This window comes from Sminthopsis crassicaudata, chromosome 1, assembly GCF_048593235.1.
Source record: "Sminthopsis crassicaudata isolate SCR6 chromosome 1, ASM4859323v1, whole genome shotgun sequence".
NCBI classification, from domain to species: domain Eukaryota; kingdom Metazoa; phylum Chordata; class Mammalia; order Dasyuromorphia; family Dasyuridae; genus Sminthopsis; species Sminthopsis crassicaudata.
The window spans coordinates 574,950,192-574,969,599 of record NC_133617.1 but is presented as its reverse complement, the minus strand read 5'-3'; the positions used below and the strand labels follow the sequence as shown (position 1 = coordinate 574,969,599).

The 19,408-nt window shown below is 35.1% G+C and overlaps 1 protein-coding gene across 5 annotated transcripts in view; it reads left to right on the top strand.

The window, feature by feature from the left end:
* Nucleotides 1–19,408, top strand: part of RASGRF2 (Ras protein specific guanine nucleotide releasing factor 2) — a 321,033-nt gene that overhangs the window by 179,329 nt on the left and 122,296 nt on the right. For 3 of the 5 annotated variants that reach the window (XM_074282189.1, XM_074282187.1, XM_074282185.1), the window contains 2 exons: nt 4,330–4,458; nt 7,915–8,004. In XM_074282189.1, the coding sequence (XP_074138290.1) occupies nt 4,330–4,458; nt 7,915–8,004 (219 nt within the window). The remainder of the gene's footprint in view (nt 1–4,329; nt 4,459–7,914; nt 8,005–19,408) is intronic. The other 2 variants (XM_074282188.1, XM_074282186.1) reach the window with 1 other exon arrangement.

Here is a 19,408-nt window from a genome sequence, read left to right as displayed (position 1 = left end):
GTGGATTTAATTGTAACTCTTTGTTTATCTCATTCAGATATGCAGTAAAGTTCTAGGGCTTGAAGATAATAGCAGCTGTGTTATAAAGAATAGCTACTGTCCATAAGCAAAAGTTGTATTGTTTTGTTTTGTTTTTGGCAGATAGGTTATAACCTATATCTTTTAGTAATCATCTACTTCCCTAGGTGCCTTGCTTCTTATACATTCTGATTTAATGAGATGATTACGTCTTCCAATGGATAAAGTAGCAGCAGCTCATCCATAGTATGCCTTCTCATTTGTAGGATTTTTATCTGTGTTTTCTTGTATATTATCCTGTAGTATCTTCTTTTTCCTCCAGTTTGGGATAGATTTTGATCTTTGCCTTATTTTGTCAACTAGAACACAGATTCAGAAATGACTCAATTTCATTCACTTCCAGTCATAATGCAGTCAATTTTAATTTTTGTGATATTGTCCAGTGGATTCAAGTCTATTCTGAAAAAAAAAGTATTCATTATATCCAGATAAGAAGCTTCTGAGTAGACTATTTAGTCTCTTTGACTTCATTTCTGGCATATTTTGCTGTCTTTCTAAGATGAATAAAATCTTTACTTTCTAAAAATATGTGTGGAAAAAACTATTATTATCAACTTGTCAGCATATAGAATTTGGCACATCTGGATCCAAGAAAGGGAAATAGAGGGGTGGGGAAGTGCAGAGAGATTAGTGTTTGACAGGGCAAGAAAGATGAAAATCTTTGTGACCCATTGAATCTTGCTAAAATATTTCAGTTTTGATCTGACAAATACATTGTCTATGATTGTTTTAGAATTTGAGAATTATTTAGGGCAAGTAAGCCACATTGCATTTTTTGTATGCCCCATTTAAATCTGGAGGCAAGGACGCTTCTAATTTGAGTCTCCTAAACCAGACTTTTGTAGAAACCTTTGCAATAGCAGTTAAGAACTTCTTTCTCTGAATTGGACTTCTGGTTTACATAGTACCCTTCTATGCTCACATCATGCTGATACTTAACATGACTGATGATCTATTCTGCAACAAGAGTATATACATTTCCTGTTTTTTCTTTGAAGAAGTACCAGAAGCACTTGACTTGCATAACACCTGCTTCACATTTAAGAACATACTGTGGCCAAAGATTTCCTATACTGCCATGTAAATGAATGAAAACACTTAATAACTGCTTAGTATATGCTACGCATTGTACTAAATGCTGGAAAAATGAATCCAAATAAACAAAACTGTCCTTTCTCCCAAAATACTTATATTCTTAAGGGGCAGCTAGATAGTGCCATAGTGTACTAGAGTACCAGAAGAAGTCAGGAAGACTCATCTTCTGAGTTCAAGTCTAGCCTCAGATACTTACTAGCTATATAACCCTAAGCAATTCACTTAATCCCATTCGCCTCAGTTTCCTCATCTGTAAAATGAGTTGGAAAAGGAAATGGCAAACCACTCTATCATCTTTGCCAAGAAAATGCCAGAAGAGATTACAAAAAATTGGGAACAACTAAACCCCTGAATATTCTTAAGATACTGGCTAAGATTAGATGAAAGCTCACCAATCAGAGTACAGGACCCCAAGAGTAGCTAGTTTTAGAGAGAATGCAGAGTGCAGACAGCAAGCCCAGGATCTGGGGAAAGATAAGATGATAACTTCTGGCCTGAAGTTTTTTTTTGACAAAACTATCTTAATTCACTGCTGTTAGAAAAATGCTAGCTAAAATAGCCTTCTGTCCAATTTTCCCACTAAAAGCATATCATCTTCACAAATATTTTCAGTCCTGGCATCTAGAAGTGAATGGAAGTATTCTTTGAAATGCAGAAACTTCCCTAAAATAGAGATTAAAACACTTTTGAAAATGCTTTTCAAAATTCCATCAGGCAACATTAATTTGATCCATGTCTCTCTTCCCCAAATTTGTATGAACTGCATCCATGTTAATACTGCTATTCCACTTAGTCACTTCTATCTATTCTTTTGCAACTCAGTACTCTTCAATACCATTATCATCTATCTCTTCTTTAAAGGCCAATGGAGCAGTTCCCTAGATAATCCTCCCTCAAAAAAAAAAAAAAAAAAAAAAAAAAGGAATAGAAAGAAACAGACGATATTATATTTCTTCAAGGCTTATTACCTGTGCCTGTATTTAGACCTCTATTCTGTGCCCCATTACTCCTTTTTTGTATAAATTGAATTGCTAATCTCTTTTAATATTTATTAGAATAAGTCCTGATCATGGCCTGAAGGAGAATACTTCTAATGTTTTGCACATATTTGTCCCACTATTCTGTAGAATCTCAGTTAAATAACTGATAGCAGAGCACCTAGGAAGGCTATTTGTTTGCATAGCCCTTCCTTGTGGTTCACATACCACCTCCAGAATTCTCCAGCAATGGATATTTTGGGACCGAGGACCACAGGGAGAGCCTGTGTGAAGAAGTCTTGGATTCTTCCCAATGTTTGTGGAGTATGAGGTAACACATGCTTCTCTAGGCAGAGCTACTTTTACATGGAACTTGATCAGAGTAGACAAGTCTTATGGAAATGCCTTTTTCTTTACTATTCCAGAGATGAAATTCTTTTCTGTTATGTTCTTACAGTGTTTTTCCTTTCATTTTAGAGTTTATTTCAATGCAGTCCAGTTCTGATTCATTAGAAAGTTTTTTGTTTTGATGCAATTGCTGATTAATGATTTTCTCTCTCTTCTCAAGTGGATGAATGGTATGAATCAAATTAAGAATATAGATTTAGTATTTTCTTCATTCTTTTCATAGCAGATGCCTTGCATTACAGAGTTTGAAGGCACTATTTAGAAAACAATAAATCTGACAGCTAAGCATTTATTTTTGGGTTGTTCCCTGGCTGCATCTTGCATATTTGCCAGTTTTATTGTAATTATGTCATTCAAGTCAAGGAGTCTAAAAATTTCTCCTCCCAGCCCTTTTGTATCTAACAAGAGGGAAAATGCGGCTTTATTTCCTGAAAGTGTAGAAACGGTTTACATGAAGTTTTGAAGGCTCATGGAAAGCTTGTTGAATGTGAATCTTAGGATTGGAATGTCTGGGCCATCCATGGCCTCTGCCAGAGGAATAGGTTGATTTTGAATGGTTTTGCTGACATACTGCTGAAAAATGGACACTGAGGTTTTTAACTAGTAAAAGCTTTTGTAAGATCTGAATTAAAAAAAAAAAGAAATCTAGTGGTTTGAAATTGTTTAAACTCCTTGTAGCTCAGGAAAAAGAACTAAGTTGAAATGACATGAATGAAGTTTCAGTTTTGCCTGATTAAGCTAGAGGTCTAAGTATAGAGAGCATAAGGGACCATCAAAACTATCATCTTTTCCTTGTGCTCTTAATTCCCCTTGTAAAAAAAACTGAATTGTCCCAAATTCCTCTGTGAGCCTTGTTCAGACTACTTCAGTACTCCCTAATGACCTGTGACCCCAAATCATAAGGGTAAGCTATTCTAAGCTAAGGATTCTTAATGTGCAGTATAACTTTTAAAATATATAATTGTATTATATTATAATTAGTTTCTTAGATAATTCTATTTATTTTATTTTATGCATCTAAAAGCATTATTCTGAGAAGGGAGCAATACATTTCACCATATGGGTCCATGGCTATAGTGGGATTGAAAATTCAGACAGAAAACATCTTATTTTTCAGGCTAATCATACTTCTGTTCTAGAATGTTTCTTCCTTCCTCCTATCTCCTCCCCCTCCTTTTCTGGTAACATAAATTTTTTAAAAGGTTTAGTGTACTGGAAAACACTGGGGGGGTGGCAGGCTTCCAAAGGGGAGAGGCTTGTGGACCTTAATATTCATACCTAAAAGATTTTCACAAACTTAAGCTGTCTTCCTGATCTAAAGAGATCCTATGGCTGTCCTGAGTCCCTGAGGTCTGAGCAGAGACACCTCATGGTCTGGCAGTCTCATTTATTACTCTATATTACTATAATTCATTGACATGATTTTATTCCATTTTCCTGAATAATTAAGAGCTGGCTATTCTTGATATCTTGAAACCATGACCATATAATGAGATAGAATGAACTAAGTAAATGAGTGCCCAGTAAGTTCTGAATCTGAATCTTAGGTCTGAGTTTAGCTTTAGTAGCATTTACTTTCTCCCCCCTCCCCAAAAAATAAAGTCACTTCAGGGAGAAGTGACTTGACTTATATCAAAGCACTGTGAAAATGTAGATTAATTAATATGTGGTGCTAATATAGTATAATGAGCTTTTTCTAATGCAATGCATGCTGTTGTCAGGAAAAACATGGAAACCTTGCCTGCATATTAAAATTTATGTTATTTTAAAGCAGCGGTTCTAGAAACAGTGTCTGGGGATCGAACAGTATCTGAAAGTACTCCAGCCACGGATATAGCTGAACTTTCACCATGCCGATCACCTTCGACTCCTCGACATTTACGATACCGTTCATCTGGAGGTAAGGCCCTATTGACAGTTTTAAAAATATAAAAATGCAAATTTTTTTTAGCTCCTTTCTCTGTATCTTCAAATCCCTGGATCAACAATTTGAAAAATGACACTCAACTTGGTTCTATTCATACCTCTTCTATGGCATAGAACAGGGATTCTTAAATTTTTTCTACTTGTGACCCCTTTTCCCCCAAGAAATTTTTACATGACTCTGGGTATATAAATATATAAAATAGCCAATCAAACATTCACTGATAATAAATCATAATTTCGTGACCTCCTACATTCAATTATGTGACTCATAAATGGAGTCATTACCTACAATTTAAGAAACTTTGACATAGGGGCAGCTAGATGGCACAGCAGATAGAGCACTTGTCCTGGATTTAGGAGGACCTGAGTTCAAATTTGGTCTTAGACATTTAATATTTAGTAGCTGTGTGATCCTGGTCAAGTCACTTAACCCTAATTGCCTCACCAAATAATAATAATAAGCTCCGGGGGGAAAAAGAAGAAACTTTGGCATAGAATATATTAGTGATGGCCATGATCATCTGTATAGAATTGAAAGATACCATTTGATAAAAAAAATCTGTGTATGGTTATAGTGAAAATTGCTGTAATTGAAGTGAAAATATCAGAGTAAAAGGCAAAAATCCTTTCATTATTTTTCCATTACCCAAATACTTAAAAATATTAGTTGTTTTTGAATTTTTCTCAAGCCAATTATATAAAATAAGAAGATAAAATAATTCAACTGTAAAACCAAATTCACCCCAAGTAACTTTAAAAAAACCACTAACACTTTTATGACAATCTTACACTTCCAATGAATTTGTTGTTCAGCAGATGTTGGCGAGTGGACTACAATTAGGAAAGTGGAGGATTTTCAAATTGTGACTTTTTGAGGCCAAAAAAGCTCTTACTGGAAAAAGTCAGTAGAAAGACTACTGGATTTGGAGTCAAGGCACCTTTAAGATTTATGTGAACCCATATAATCTTCAAAAACTTTCTTGTTTTTAGCGTCCTCTATAAAATGAAAGGATTGAGCTAGATAACCACTAATGTTCTTTCTAATAATCTAGATTCCAGATTAGAGCAAAACCAAAGGGTTACATTAATGGACTATTGCTTTGCAGTTGTGGACCTCAGATTCATGATCAGGTGTACATCACCTTGTGTGGGTTTGGGTTACTATGGTGGCTATAGACTGGCCCATTATTGGAAGACCTTGAGACCTTCAGAATCTTTAGTTTCACAGATATCTTGGTAGGGAACTGGTTTGGAGGCTCCTGGTTAATCTTTAATCCTAGCAGATCTCTTTACTTTATTCTTACCAGGAGCAGCCCTGATTCAAATTTCATGATGTGAACCTGGGTTTTAATTGTACCATATTTAAATGCATTCCAGTTAAAGAAGCAGAAATAGTACTTCACATTACTGAGAAAATCTTGTTTATAAATTGCCTGAGACTAATTTTAGGCATCAGTATTGTTGTTGAGTCATTTTTCAGTAGTGTCTGACTCTGTGTCCCCATTTGAAGTTTTCTTGGCAAAGACATTACAGTCGTTAACCATATCCTTCTCATTTTATAAATGAGAAAAGTGAGATAAACAGGATTAAGTGGCTTGTCTAGGGTCACAGCTAGTATGTAACTAAAGCCAGATTTAAACTCAGAAAAATGGGTCTTCATGAAAATAGGCCTGGCAATCTATCTACTGTACCATCTGGCTGCCTCCAGGTATCAGTATACTTGAAAATAGTAGCTAGTGGCTTGCCTCCTTTCTCTATATTTTTGTTTCCCAACTGTAACTAAGAAGAAATAGAGTAGTTAAAAAAAACCCTCAGGTTTCCATGACTAGGATCACTTGTGAAATGTTCCTTAGCAAACTGAGTTTTAAAAAGGAAATATCATAAAGTTTTATCACAATATATATATATATATATATATATATATATATATATATATATACACACACACACACACACACACACACACACAACATTACAACTTAAAGACTGAAATGTACATGAGAGAGCATGTGATTTATCTCCTTGCCTTCAAAAAGGACTGTGTTTAGCTTGTTTCTATTTTTAAAAGATGCACAGAGGAGGAGATATTATAGAATGAGCTTATTAATTATTTTTTGATTGAACTGGTAATGATACAAAATTATAGGCTCTTCTTAAAATTGTCCTCTTGTCCATTTTTTCCACCATCTAGTAGCAGATGCTTTCTAAATAAGTGACTTTTATGATAAGGCAGCAGCCATGCCAGAAAAACTAAAGACATTACACATGTAAAATTGTAAATATTTGAAACTAGATTTATTGGGATAAATTTTAGAGACATAATCATCTGTTTCTTAGTTTCATGGCAAAATACATAGCTATTTTCAATTAGGAGCTTATTTCATCAGTTCTACAGGAGTCTCTGTCTTCAGATCTACAGAGAACCTACCAGTGTAAGTTTTAATAGTTGGGATATTGTCATTCAGTGGTTTCAGCCATGTCTGACTCTTTGTATCCATCCCCACTTGGGATTTCTTGGGGAAAATACTGGAATAGTTTGCCATTTTTTTCAGCTCATTTTATAGATTACAAACTGAGGGAAACAGGGTTAAGTGATTTGCTCAGGGTCATACAGCTACAAAGTGTCTGAAGCCACATTTGTACTCAGGAAGATATCTTCCTGACTCCAGACAATACAATGCAGGTACAAAAAGCAATAGTCCAAATGGGAACTTCCTATTAGCCTTTCCTTATATACAGAAGAAACAATGAGCCTGTCTAGCTGCAATATTTCTAACAATTTTTCTTGTTTCTAGGTTTTGTTTTGGACTTTTTAGGATTTTAAGTGGAATGGAAACACAGTGTCTATATTCTCCATTCCCGTATCTATGCTTTGGAATTTTTAGGCATTATAATTGGGGGGGGGGCTGATAAAAGAGAAAATGAAGAAGAAAGCTGCAGTGAATCTGGTCCGTCCTAGAATTGATCCTTCAATTTCATTATATTTCATACAGAAATGAAGTTCTACTCTCATGAGCTTAGGAGGGAATCCTTTAGATTCTCCTTGCCTAACCTGATGGACATTATCTACTTATCTATTGCTCCTTGGGATTTTGAATAAAGAGCCTCATGATGCAGGCATGCAAAGGCTGAATGCATCCCCCCAAACTTCCAAAATAGGGCACAAAAATATTAACTCATCCTAAGCAGTCTCCCAACTTAAAAACATTCTATCCAACACTGTAAACAGATTAAGATTTACTCCATGCTATTGTTCAAATACCATGTGTAGTTTTGTATTTGGAATAAGAGACAAATGGAGGAGGGGTAGGTAAAAAAGCTCCCCATTACATATAGGCTATCATTCAGCTCTCCTTCAAAGTGTGTGCTCTTCCCAGAATATAGACAGCCTATCTCACCCTGACTTTCTCTTTTCTTTTTAAACACATAGGACAGACAGCTGATAATACCCACTGCTCTGTTTCCCCTGCCTCTGCTTTTGCTATTGCAACAGCTGCTGCTGGACATGGGAGTCCACCAGGTGAGTGCCAAGGATGAGTAGCCCAACATAGAGTGGTGTTGGGAAGTTAAAGGGAAGCGATTTCTTCTTCTCATGCTTAATTTGTTCCTAGATTACAACTTTAGTCTCAGCATCTGAACTCCTGAGAATGTGTTTCCATTTTAATTGAGTGAAGCACAGAAGGCAGATGCAAAGTGGATGGGAAGAAAATGATATATATGTGTGATGGAGAGGAGTCGGATACCTTTGGCTATAGTGGAGTCATCTACTTTAGTAGAGCTTTCATTTAATGTTCAGGATGAGGAAGAAGAGCTTAGGAAAAAATATAAAATAATAAATAAATAAGATAAAATATGAAGTTGGATTTTTAAGATAGACTGCAGGAAAATATGAACATTACAATTTTGAGTGTAAAATGAGTAATGTTCTATTTGACATCTGCAAAGGAAAAGCTATATTGAAGGAAGGAAAAAATATCTATAGCCAGTTTTTGCCCGAGAAACCTTTTTCATATATTAAGTTAACAACCTTTCCAAATTCAAATCACTATGGTGGAAATTTAAAATTAAAATTAGTTTAAAAATTAGACAATTTTCAATTAAAATAATGAGGTTCATTTTCACAGGCCTTTGATTTTCTATATATGATATCCATTAGGAGTTAATAGGTATTACCTGTGTACATTCCCCCCAAATTAAACAAGAATAGAAAGATTTTTCTGATGAATGTAGGCCACTGATTATGTAAATTCTTTTGGAATTGAAGAGATTAGAGTTTGACTAAATTCATTTTCATGATCACTTACCTATATGGATTTCACATGGAAAAACAGAACAAAGATTTTTGAAATGAACTCTGTGTTTCTCAAACTTATTTTCCTAAATAAACAAAATAACAGCCTATAGTGGTACTGATGCATTAAGGATCAAGTTAATTTGTCATAACATATATTATTTTATTTTCCTTTCATAATAAAAAAGAATAGACTTCATTAAATAATAATAGGATCTTTGTTATACTCTAGAATAGCTATTTAGACATTGTGAATGACTGAGCATTTCTTTTTGCCTTCCATACTCATAAGCCATCTTGCCATAAAAAAAAAAAACAAATCAGGTCTGAGAACTTCCTTAAATAGTTTATTCTCTGAGAATCAACATTCGGCAGTTGTTAATTTTTGGCTTAATTGAGGTGAAAGTGATTTCACCTACTGGGGGGATGTACTGAGGTATAAGAAGCTTTTCCCCATCAAATTTTGGAACACAAAGGATTGGACTTCAAGAACTGTGATATGAAACTGATTTAACTTTTTCAAAAGTTGAATGAGCATATTAGATCCCTACCATAATAATTGCTTTTGGTTTTTTGAAGATCAGAGTAGAGTAACTCCACATTGACTTCTTCAGTGTCCCACCATTCCCACCTTAATTCAGATTTTTCTTTGTTTTTGCACATCCCCCACTCTAATATACCACCTGTCTCCAAATCACATGGATCTTGAATATCCATTTATCATGCCATCTTGCCATCCTATATGAATGCCTGTGATAACTGACCAATTATCAACTAAGAAAAGGGTTCATTGGTGTTAGGAAGATCAAAGCATCTGGAGCCCAGATGAAATAATCACTGAAAGAAAAGCAAGGAGTAGTGGGGAGGCAAAGTAAATTTAAAAAAAAGTAAGAAAATATCAATGGGCCAGTTTAGTTCATTGGATGTTAAAAGTTAGAGAAAAGAAGACTTCCTGCCTTATGTAGCCTCAGTAGTGCATTGGAAATAACCCCTTTGCTTGACCCAACTGCAATAAGGAGAGAAGGGAAATCACAGTTTTGAAAAGAAGCTGAGAAGCTTATCATACTAGGCTGTCAGTCTTAGTCCTCTGCTCCCCCAGAATTGATTTCATTTTTCTTTTTTGTAACCAACATACAAACATTAAAATATTCATACCATCTTCATTCCTATAAACTAAGTGTAATTGCTTCATAAAAAATTAGATTAATGATATCTCAGCCAGTAGTCAACTTCCACTTAAGTTAATCCAAAACTTGATGGAATTAGATATCTATGAGTTATTAAAGGAGTTACTGATTACTATAGATTGTGCGGTCTAGCAGAAAGCTTCTAATAGCCACAAAACATAATCTTTTCAGATACTTAAGTGTTAACTCTTCTTCATTTTGTACTATCTAATCATTTAATTCACATAAAAAATATCTCAACAATCCAGAATTCAAATCTCCACTTTATCTTTATTATCAGTGTGATCTCTGAAAAATTATTTAAACTCTGAGCCTCAGTTACTTCATTTCTATAATCATAATTGTACTATCTATCTCCATAGTGTTGTTATGAGTATCAAGTGAAATACTGCATCCTGGCCTTTTTATAAACTTTTGTAGCTTTTATATTCTACCAAATTATGAACCTTCAAAGATCAGGTCCTTATTAAAACTTCTGTCTCCTTAGCATGGAATCAAAGTAAAGGTCATAAAAAAGTAAAAATTTGTTGGATTAAGCTGAATTGGATTAAATTCAATGTGTGAATAAGAAAATGAGAAGAAAAAGTAGTTGCTTAGAGAGAACAGAGATGATAGGTTTTCTGTTGGCTTTTTATCCAGAAATGTCAGGTAATTTTATAATTTTTCCCCCTCAGATATCCAGCAGTAGATCTTGGATGGAGCTGGGCTTAGAGACAAAACATTAAGTGTTTTGTACATTAAGTGTATATGTATATGTATTTTGTGAAGTCCATCTCTATTGAGACAGAAAAACACTTGGCCAAAAAATGGTTGGTCAGATACTTTAGCTTTACTTTGTGAACATATTAGGACTCACCTAATATAGAAAGTGGTTATTAAACCAGTTAGAAAAAAATAGATCCAATATTAATTAGTTATTTCAGTTACCAAAAAGTATATCTGGCTTGGATATGTTATGAATGATAGTAGAGCATACTGGTAAGAATATTGATCTTGGAGTCAGAAGAGCTTGATTTGAATATTAGTGATAGGTTACCAAAAATAAAACCACCCCCCAGAACTTTCCCTAAAATCCCAAGATTAGATAATAGCCCCTCTCTGTGGACCCAGATTGTGAATACAAGTAGGGGTTGGAGCATGTCCTCTATGTGTAGGTAGGATCATTGAAACAGTCTAAAAATGAACAGAGAACAGATTAAAAGACAGAAGGAAACACAGATGAAGTAGGATAGCTTAAAGTTATATACTTAAAGGGAAAAGCAAGCTTGTGCTCTGAGATTGTTTCCCATACAATACTCTCTATTTTACTTTGTATGTAAGAAGATTTATTTTGTTTTTTCTTAACTTTAAAAAATTAAAATCAAAATTTTAAAAATAATCTAATTGTTTTTAATCTAAAATTAATCATCTCATCTACCACTCTCATTTTACAAATGAATAACCTGAGGCCCATAGAATACTTCTCTTATATAACACTAGTATCTTATCTTTTGGTAATTTCTTAAGTGAAGTATGTGTGTGTATGTATTTGTGTAGTGCATTCTCTAGGGCTAGCTCAACTCCCACTTGTTTCCAGACAATGTGGATCCCCAGAGAGGTGCTGCTTTTTTATGAGAAACCCTGATGTCTGGAAAGAGTAGGTAGTTTTCAAGTAGGATAATTAACAAGTCCCCAGATGTCTATTTCCCCTACATATAGCCCACCATGATTATCAGTTACCATCAGTTATCCAAATTTAATTAACTTTTTAAAAGGAATATTTGTTAAGATGGCATAGTAAGAATAGGTGGTACTAAATATTTCCCCAAAAGTCTGTTTTGTATTTGCGCACTGGTACATAAGGAATCCAGGAAAAATGGGCTCAATATTAAATAGAACATATGGTAATGCTCAGTGGTTTGCTAGTAAATATTTAAAAACCAGCTTTCTGAAAAAAAAATGTATACATGATGCACTTTTAGGTTTAATTTGCATTGTTAACATTTTCTCTATCACTTTGTTAAATCTAGATCCCCAAAATGCAAAATAAAACAAACAGTAAATCAAGCTTTTACTTGTACCATTTGATTATTTCCAAAGTGCAAACCAAGCAGTTTGGAGCTGGCTTCAGCATTCCCTTATAGTATTCCTGATCATTAGAAATCCTTTTCTCCTCCCTGAGGAGTGATCTTAAATTTCCCTTTGGTCATGTTGGAGCTTTCTGCTAAACTCTTTATAGAGTCTTGAAGCTCCCTTTCCCCAGTATATCTAGTTTGTTCTTCACTGGCTATAGATATTGCTACTAGTCATTGTTGTTCCAGAGAATTGAAAAGTCAAAATCCTCTAGCTCTCTAAAATTCCTTGAAGTTCTTCTGTAGTCAAGGTCCAGGGAGCAGACTGAGTTGTTCTCTTCCTTCTCAAAAGCACCCCAGAAGTGAACAAATTTCAGAGGCTTTGCTGGAGAATTTGTCTCCAAATAATGTGATTAGGTTCTAAATCGGCTTGCTATTTTATGCTAATCATGGATAAATCAAATTTTGGGGCTGTAATGGTTTCAATAAAAGAAAACTTAGGGATTTAGATCAGGCTAACCTAGGTTCTCACTTTTGATGCTTGGGTTCTGAATTGGCTTCAAATCCCACAGGACATAGCCAGATTTCCTTAGCCAGTATGAACAAACTTTCTGTGCAATGGCGCTCCATGTTGTTAGATGACTTTCAAGAGCTTTTAAACTGATCACATCCAGTTTTAAGCCTTTGAGTTATTGATTCATTCAATAGAAATATCAAGATCTTATTCACACCAACTTCACAAATCTGTTTTGTTGACTCACGGAGGTATTGTTGCTGACAGAAATATGAGAGTATAGCATCTTGTCAGTTTTTTTTTTTACATGGTGTAATCTGATGTAATTGATTGATTCAGTGGATACATCCACCCTTGCAGATTCTTAATTATAAAGACAGATGTTATTCCAGAATGTATGTAAAAACTTATCACCCAATTTAAAATAAAACCTCTAATGTTCTGGATTAATAGGAGATCTATTTTCTCTTGTCTCTAAACAACAAGAATTGTGCTGCCCCAGGTCTTCTGTGAGTGTATTAGAGAATTACTCTCCCATTATGTGATTCTAGAATTTTTATATTGATTTTTAATCACTGGTTTCTTTTAGTTAATTCAAAACCAGAGGGACAATGAAAAATTTTCATCTGGGAGGAAGTGTGGTTGGCTTACAATATAACTAATATTGTCCTGGAGATTGTCCATTTAGCTCTTTCCAGCTGATTCCCTCAGAGATAAACACCAAAAGGAACTATTTGCTCCACTTAACAATATGATGGTTTTGGTTTCTTGAGATTTAGATATCAAACAGGCTATTTTCATCATTGTTACTTATTGACTTCATCAGCATCAGGTCTATCTGAACTACTCTAAAGACAGAACTCCTGAAAATTAAGAAATGTGACTATTTTGACTTTGTAAGGCTTGTTCCTTGACTTATCTCTTACCCAAAGAGTGTAAACCTCACTATTGAAATCTTATTCCAGACATCTTGAAATTAAGGTCTGGACTAGCTTTTTGTCAGTTTCCATTTTGTCTATACCTTTTTTAGTTTGCTGAACCACCTAACTACCAGATAGAGCTCCAGGCCTGGGTCAGGAACACCTGAGTTCTAATATGGCCTCAGACACTTACTAGCTGCATGACCTTTGGCAAGTCATTTAACCCTGTTTGCCTCAGTTTCCTCAGCTGTAAAATAAGCTGAAGAAGGAAATGATAAACTACTCTAATATTTTTGCCAAGAAAAAAACCCAATTGGGGTCACAAAGAGTCATATATAACTGAACAACATTGACAACAAATTTATAGTGTTAGCAAATTGCCTGGTATGATAAGAAATTAAACTAGCTGCTGTGTGATAAGAAACACATTGCTAGTAATTCAGAGGTAAATCATGAACCCAGGTTTTCTTACTCCAAGGATAGCCACTTTTGATCCATGATAGCATATTGCCTCTTTAAGGTGATTATTCCCCTATTTTAAACCACTATGAATAATTTAAGCCATTTATCTATCCTGAGGTGAATACTTCCTCCAACTTTTTAGATCACATTGATATATTTGGTCATTGCTTTCTTTACCTCCATGGGAGAAAAACTAAATTCCCTAACACTACTGTGTTTAACAGCCTAGGTTAGAAAGCACCTGGGGATGAGTGAACTTCCCCTGGCTCCCTGTTTTGGAACAGCCCAGCTTGGGCTGAAACTGCAGAATCAAGCACTTGGACAAATCATTAATTGTGAGAGAGGCTACTGGCCATGATGGGGAGGATTATAGGTAAAGAATAGTACTGGGATCCAGAGGAAGAGTCAAGAGCCAGTCTTAGCCATCAAATAGTTGTGACATGAGACATGAGTAAAGTTCTTTTTTTTTAAATTTTATTTATTTATAATTTTTTGACAGTATATATGCATGAGTAATTTTTTAAAAACATTATCCCTTGTATTCATTTTTCCAAATTATCCCCTCCCTCCCCTTGATGACAGGCAATCCCATACATTTTACATATGTTACAGTATAACCTAGATACAATATATGTGTATAAATACCATTTTCTTGTTGCACATTAAGTATTAGATTCCGAAGGTATAAGTAACCTGGGTAGATAGACAGTAGTGCTAACGGTTTACATTCAATTCCCAGTTTTCCTTCTCTGGCTGTAGTTGTTTCTGTCCATCATTGATCAACTGGAAGTGAGTTGGATCTTCTTTATGTTGAAAATATCCACTTCCATCAGAATACCTCTTCATACAACATTGAAGTGTACAGAGATCTTCTGGTCCTATTCATTTCACTCAGCATCAGTTGATGTAAGTCTCTCCAAGCCTCTCTGTATTCTTCCTGCTGGTCATTTCTTACAGAGCAATAATATTCCATAACCTTCATATACCATAATTTACCCAACCATTCTCCAATTGATGGACATCCATTCATCTTCCAGTTTCTAGCTACAACAAAGAGAGCTGCCACAAACATTTTGGCACATACAGGTCCCTTTCCGCTCTTTAGCATTTCTTTGGGATATAATCCCAATAACAGCAATGCTGGATCAAAGGGTATGCACAGTTTGATAACTTTTTGGGCATAGTTCCAAATTGCTCTCCAGAATGGCCGGATTCTTTCACAACTCCACCAACAATGTAATAGTGTCTCAGTTTTCCCACATCCCCTCCAACATTCATCATTATTTGTTCCTGTCATCTTAGCCAATCTGACAGGTGTGTAGTGGTATCTCAGAGTTGTCTTAATTTGCATTTCTCTGATCAGTAGTGATTTGGAACACTCTTTCATATGAGTGGATATAGTTTCAATTTCATCATCTGAGAATTTTCTGTTCATATCCTTTGACCATTTATCAATTGGAGAATGGTTTGATTTCTTATAAATTAGGGTCAGTTCTCTATATATTTTGGAAATGAGACCTTTGTCAAACCTTTAACTTTAAAAATATTTTCCTAATTTGTTACTTCCCTTCTAATCTTGTTTGCATTAGTATTGTTTGTACAGAAACGTTTTAGTTTGATGTAATCAAAATCTTCTACTTTGTGATCAATAATGATCGCTAGTTCTCCTCTGGTCATAAATTCCTTCCTCCTCCACAGGTCTGAGAGGTAGACTATCCTCTGTTCCTCTAATCTATTTATGATCTCATTCTTTATGCCTAAATCATGGACCCATTTTGATCTTATCTTGGTATATGGTGTTAAGTGTGGATCCATATCTAATTTCTGCCATACTAATTTCCAGTTTTCCCAACAGTTTTTTCCAAATAATGAATTTTTATCCCTAATGTTGGAATCTTTGGGTTTGTCAAAGACTAGATTGCTATAGATGTACCCTTTTTGTCCTTTGTATCTAATCTGTTCCACTGATCTACCGGTCTATTTCTTAGCCAATACCAAATGGTTTTGGTGACTGCTGCTATATAATATAGCTTTAGATCAGGTACACTTAGACCACCTTCCTCTGACTTTTTTTTTCATTAGTTCCCTTGCAATTCTCGACCTTTTATTCTTCCATATCAATTTTGTTGTTATTTTTTCTAGGTCATTAAAATAGTTTCTTGGGAGTCTGATTGGTATAGCACTAAATAGATAGATTAGTTCGGGGAGTATTGTCATCTTTATTTTATTCGCTCGGCCTATCCAAGAGCACTGAATGTCTTTCCAATTATTTAAATCTGACTTTATTTTTGTGGCAAGTGTTTTGTAATTTTTCTCATATAATTCCTGACTATTCTTTGGTAGATGGATTCCCAAATACTTTATACTCTCAACATTAGTTTGGAATGGAATTTCTCTTTGTATCTCTTGCTGTTGCATTTTGTGGGTGATATATAAAAATGCTGAGGATTTATATGGATTTATTTTGTATCCTGCCACTTTGCTAAAATTCTGAATTATTTCTAATAGCTTTTTAGCAGAGTCTTTTGGGGTTCTCTAAGTATACCATCATGTCATCTGCAAAGAGTGATAGTTTGATTTCCTCATTTCCTACTCTAATTCCTTGAATCTCTTTCTCGGCTCTTATTGCCGAGGCTAGCGTTTCTAGTACTATATTGAATAGTAATGGTGATAGTGGGCAACCTTGTTTCACTCCTGATCTTACTGGGAAAGGTTGCAGTTTATTTCTATTGCATATTATGCTGACAGTCGTAAATATATGCTCCTGATTATTCTAAGGAATAGTCCATTTATTCCTATAATGAGTAAAGTTCTAACTGAAAAAGCAGGAATTATATAAACAAAGTTATATTCTTGAAGACAAACAGTGGGGTACAAAAGAAAGTCTCCTGGATTAAGCATTGAAGCCTCTGGTTCTAGTCTTCCCTGTGATGTGCTTAACCTTGCTAGTTCTCAATTTCCTCTTTTCTGTGAAGTGAGGGAGCTGCTGTAGATCAGTAGTGTCAAACTCAAAAATTAATCCCTGCAGGCAGTACATTGACCTGGAAAACCATAAATTAACATTATATTTGTTGTATTGTTTTTATTTATTTTGGTAAACATTTTAATTGGTTTGGGCAGTACTTAAGAGTTTTGTGGATTTATAGCCAGGAATTTGACACATGTAAGTGATTTCCCTGTTTTTTTTCAGTCTCTTAAATTCTGTGATTTACATGTATATCCACCAATCAAATATTATTCCCCTTCTAACAGTGTCAAAGTATTTTTTTTCTTAGAAATGAGGCCAGACTATTGGGTAAGACTTTGGTAAGGAGGCAGTGATTATGCTGTTAGAACACTATGGAAATGTGGGACCCAATGAAGTAAGAGACAAACTAAGTTGAGTGTGGACTCCTATGAGTTCTTCACATATTCTGTATTTTCTATCAAATAAATGTCATTTTGTAACAGTAAAGTTCATTTGCTACTTTAAATGTATGGTATGGCAATTAATGGATCTTGGGACCTACAGTTATAGCAACCAGACTCAAAGTATATTCTGAGATGTCCCCGAATGATCACTGGATGGAAGTATAATGAGCCAAAGATATATTAATATTTTGGGAGTATCCCCAGGATCAGACTGAGTCCATTTGATGTAAGTGCTTGAGAGATACTAGAACATGAGTTATACTGAATTTCAGAAAGGGAGATGTCAGCTTTATAAAATTAAAAGCTTTTAAATAATTTGTGCTATTCAAAAGTCTAATAAAAACACACTAACATTCATCAATTACCTATTATATAGACACCAAAGTATTAAAAAATAAGCCATGCTTTCAAGTAATTTATATTCTATTAAAAACCAGTATGTATATACACAAATATAAACAGAATAAATACAAGATAATTTAATGCAAGATAGTTTGGTAGGAAGGCTCCTAGTAATTATAGAGATTATGAGAAAAGGAAGTGTCTAAGCTATGTCTGTAGAGAAGTGGAGATAAGGTATATATTCTAGACATATGAGGTAGGAGATGGACAGATCATAGGTAGGGAAGCAGGGGATGGAATGCTCCATGTGAGGAAATCTTGAGAGTATAAAGTATTTGGGAATCCATCTAGTTTGAAATCATTTGACCAATGAGATAGGGAGATTCCTATCACTAGAAAGCTTTAAATAAAGGCTAAATAACCAGTTATCAGGGATGTTGTAGAAAGGGTGACTTTTAAACTCCCTCTACCCTTCTAAACTGCTTTCTCCCTGAGTTTTCAAATTATTATGCATGAATGTTCCTATGAGAAAAGCAGAATTGAATTAGCTTAGAAGAAACATGAGATGCTCAAAGTTAGAGAAGCCACCCCAAATGTTCATAGGGACTATTTGTATCTGACCCATAGCAGAGCATTCCTAGCTCAAATTGGTCTGATTAGCCATAGTCAGATACATTGTAACTCAACTCTAACATAATGATGTCAGTTTGGTCCTCTTTGAGAACAGACAGCAACCAACTATATGGGCTTAGGGTTCTGTCATGTTGTTCAGTTGTGTCCTATTCTTCCTGATCTCATAGCCCACAGCATTAGTTCTGTCCAGGGGGTTTTCTTGGCAAAGATACTGGAGTGGTTTGCCATTTCCTTCCCCAGTGGAGTAAGGCAAACAACTATTGACTTGTCCAGGATCTTACAACTATTAAGTGTCTCAGGCTAGAACAGTCTGATTAGAGTCCCAGTTCTATCCACTGAGCTGTCCTTAGGGGGTCTGTCACATCTCATATCTTTCCCCCAACTTTTAAAAAATTCTCTTTTGCTAATTTCATGAGATCACATGAAACTGCCATCTCTATGTAAATAATTCCCATATCTTCATAACTATCTCTCATTTCTCTCTTCCTTCCTCTTTTCTTTTCTTCTTCTTCTCCTCTTCTTCCTCTTTCTCCTCTTCCTCCTCCTCCTCTCTCCCTTCTTGTCCTGTTGTTGTTGTCCTTCCTTCCTTCCTTCCTTCCTTCCTTCCTTCCTTCCTTCCTTCCTTCCTTCCTTCCTTCCTTCCTTCCTTCCTTCCTTCCTTCCTTCCTTCCTTCCTTCCTTCCTTCCTTCCTTCCTTCCTTCCTCTCTCTTTCTTTCTTTTCTCTATTTCTCTGTTTTTCTTTCTCTCTCTCTGACTCTGTCTTTCTCTTCTTCTCCCTCTCCCTGTCCCTTGTCCTCTCTCCTTACTCTCTTTTCCTGATCTCTCTTTTCTTCTTCCTCTTGTTCATTATTTCCACTATCCTGCCATCTAGATGATGATGACCCATATTTCCTTTCTTCTGACTTAATCATACTTTTATGATTTTTCTCACCTATTAACAGTATCTTCTAATTAGTCTACCTACATTCTATGTCTTTCTCCTCAAATCTATTCTCCTTGTCAAGATTCTTTAGTAGATTTTTATTATCAACAGGATAAAATACAAATTCTGCTAATTTCCTTTGTTAATAACCATATTCTTTGTAGTTTTGTTGATATCTAAGTCCAGGATC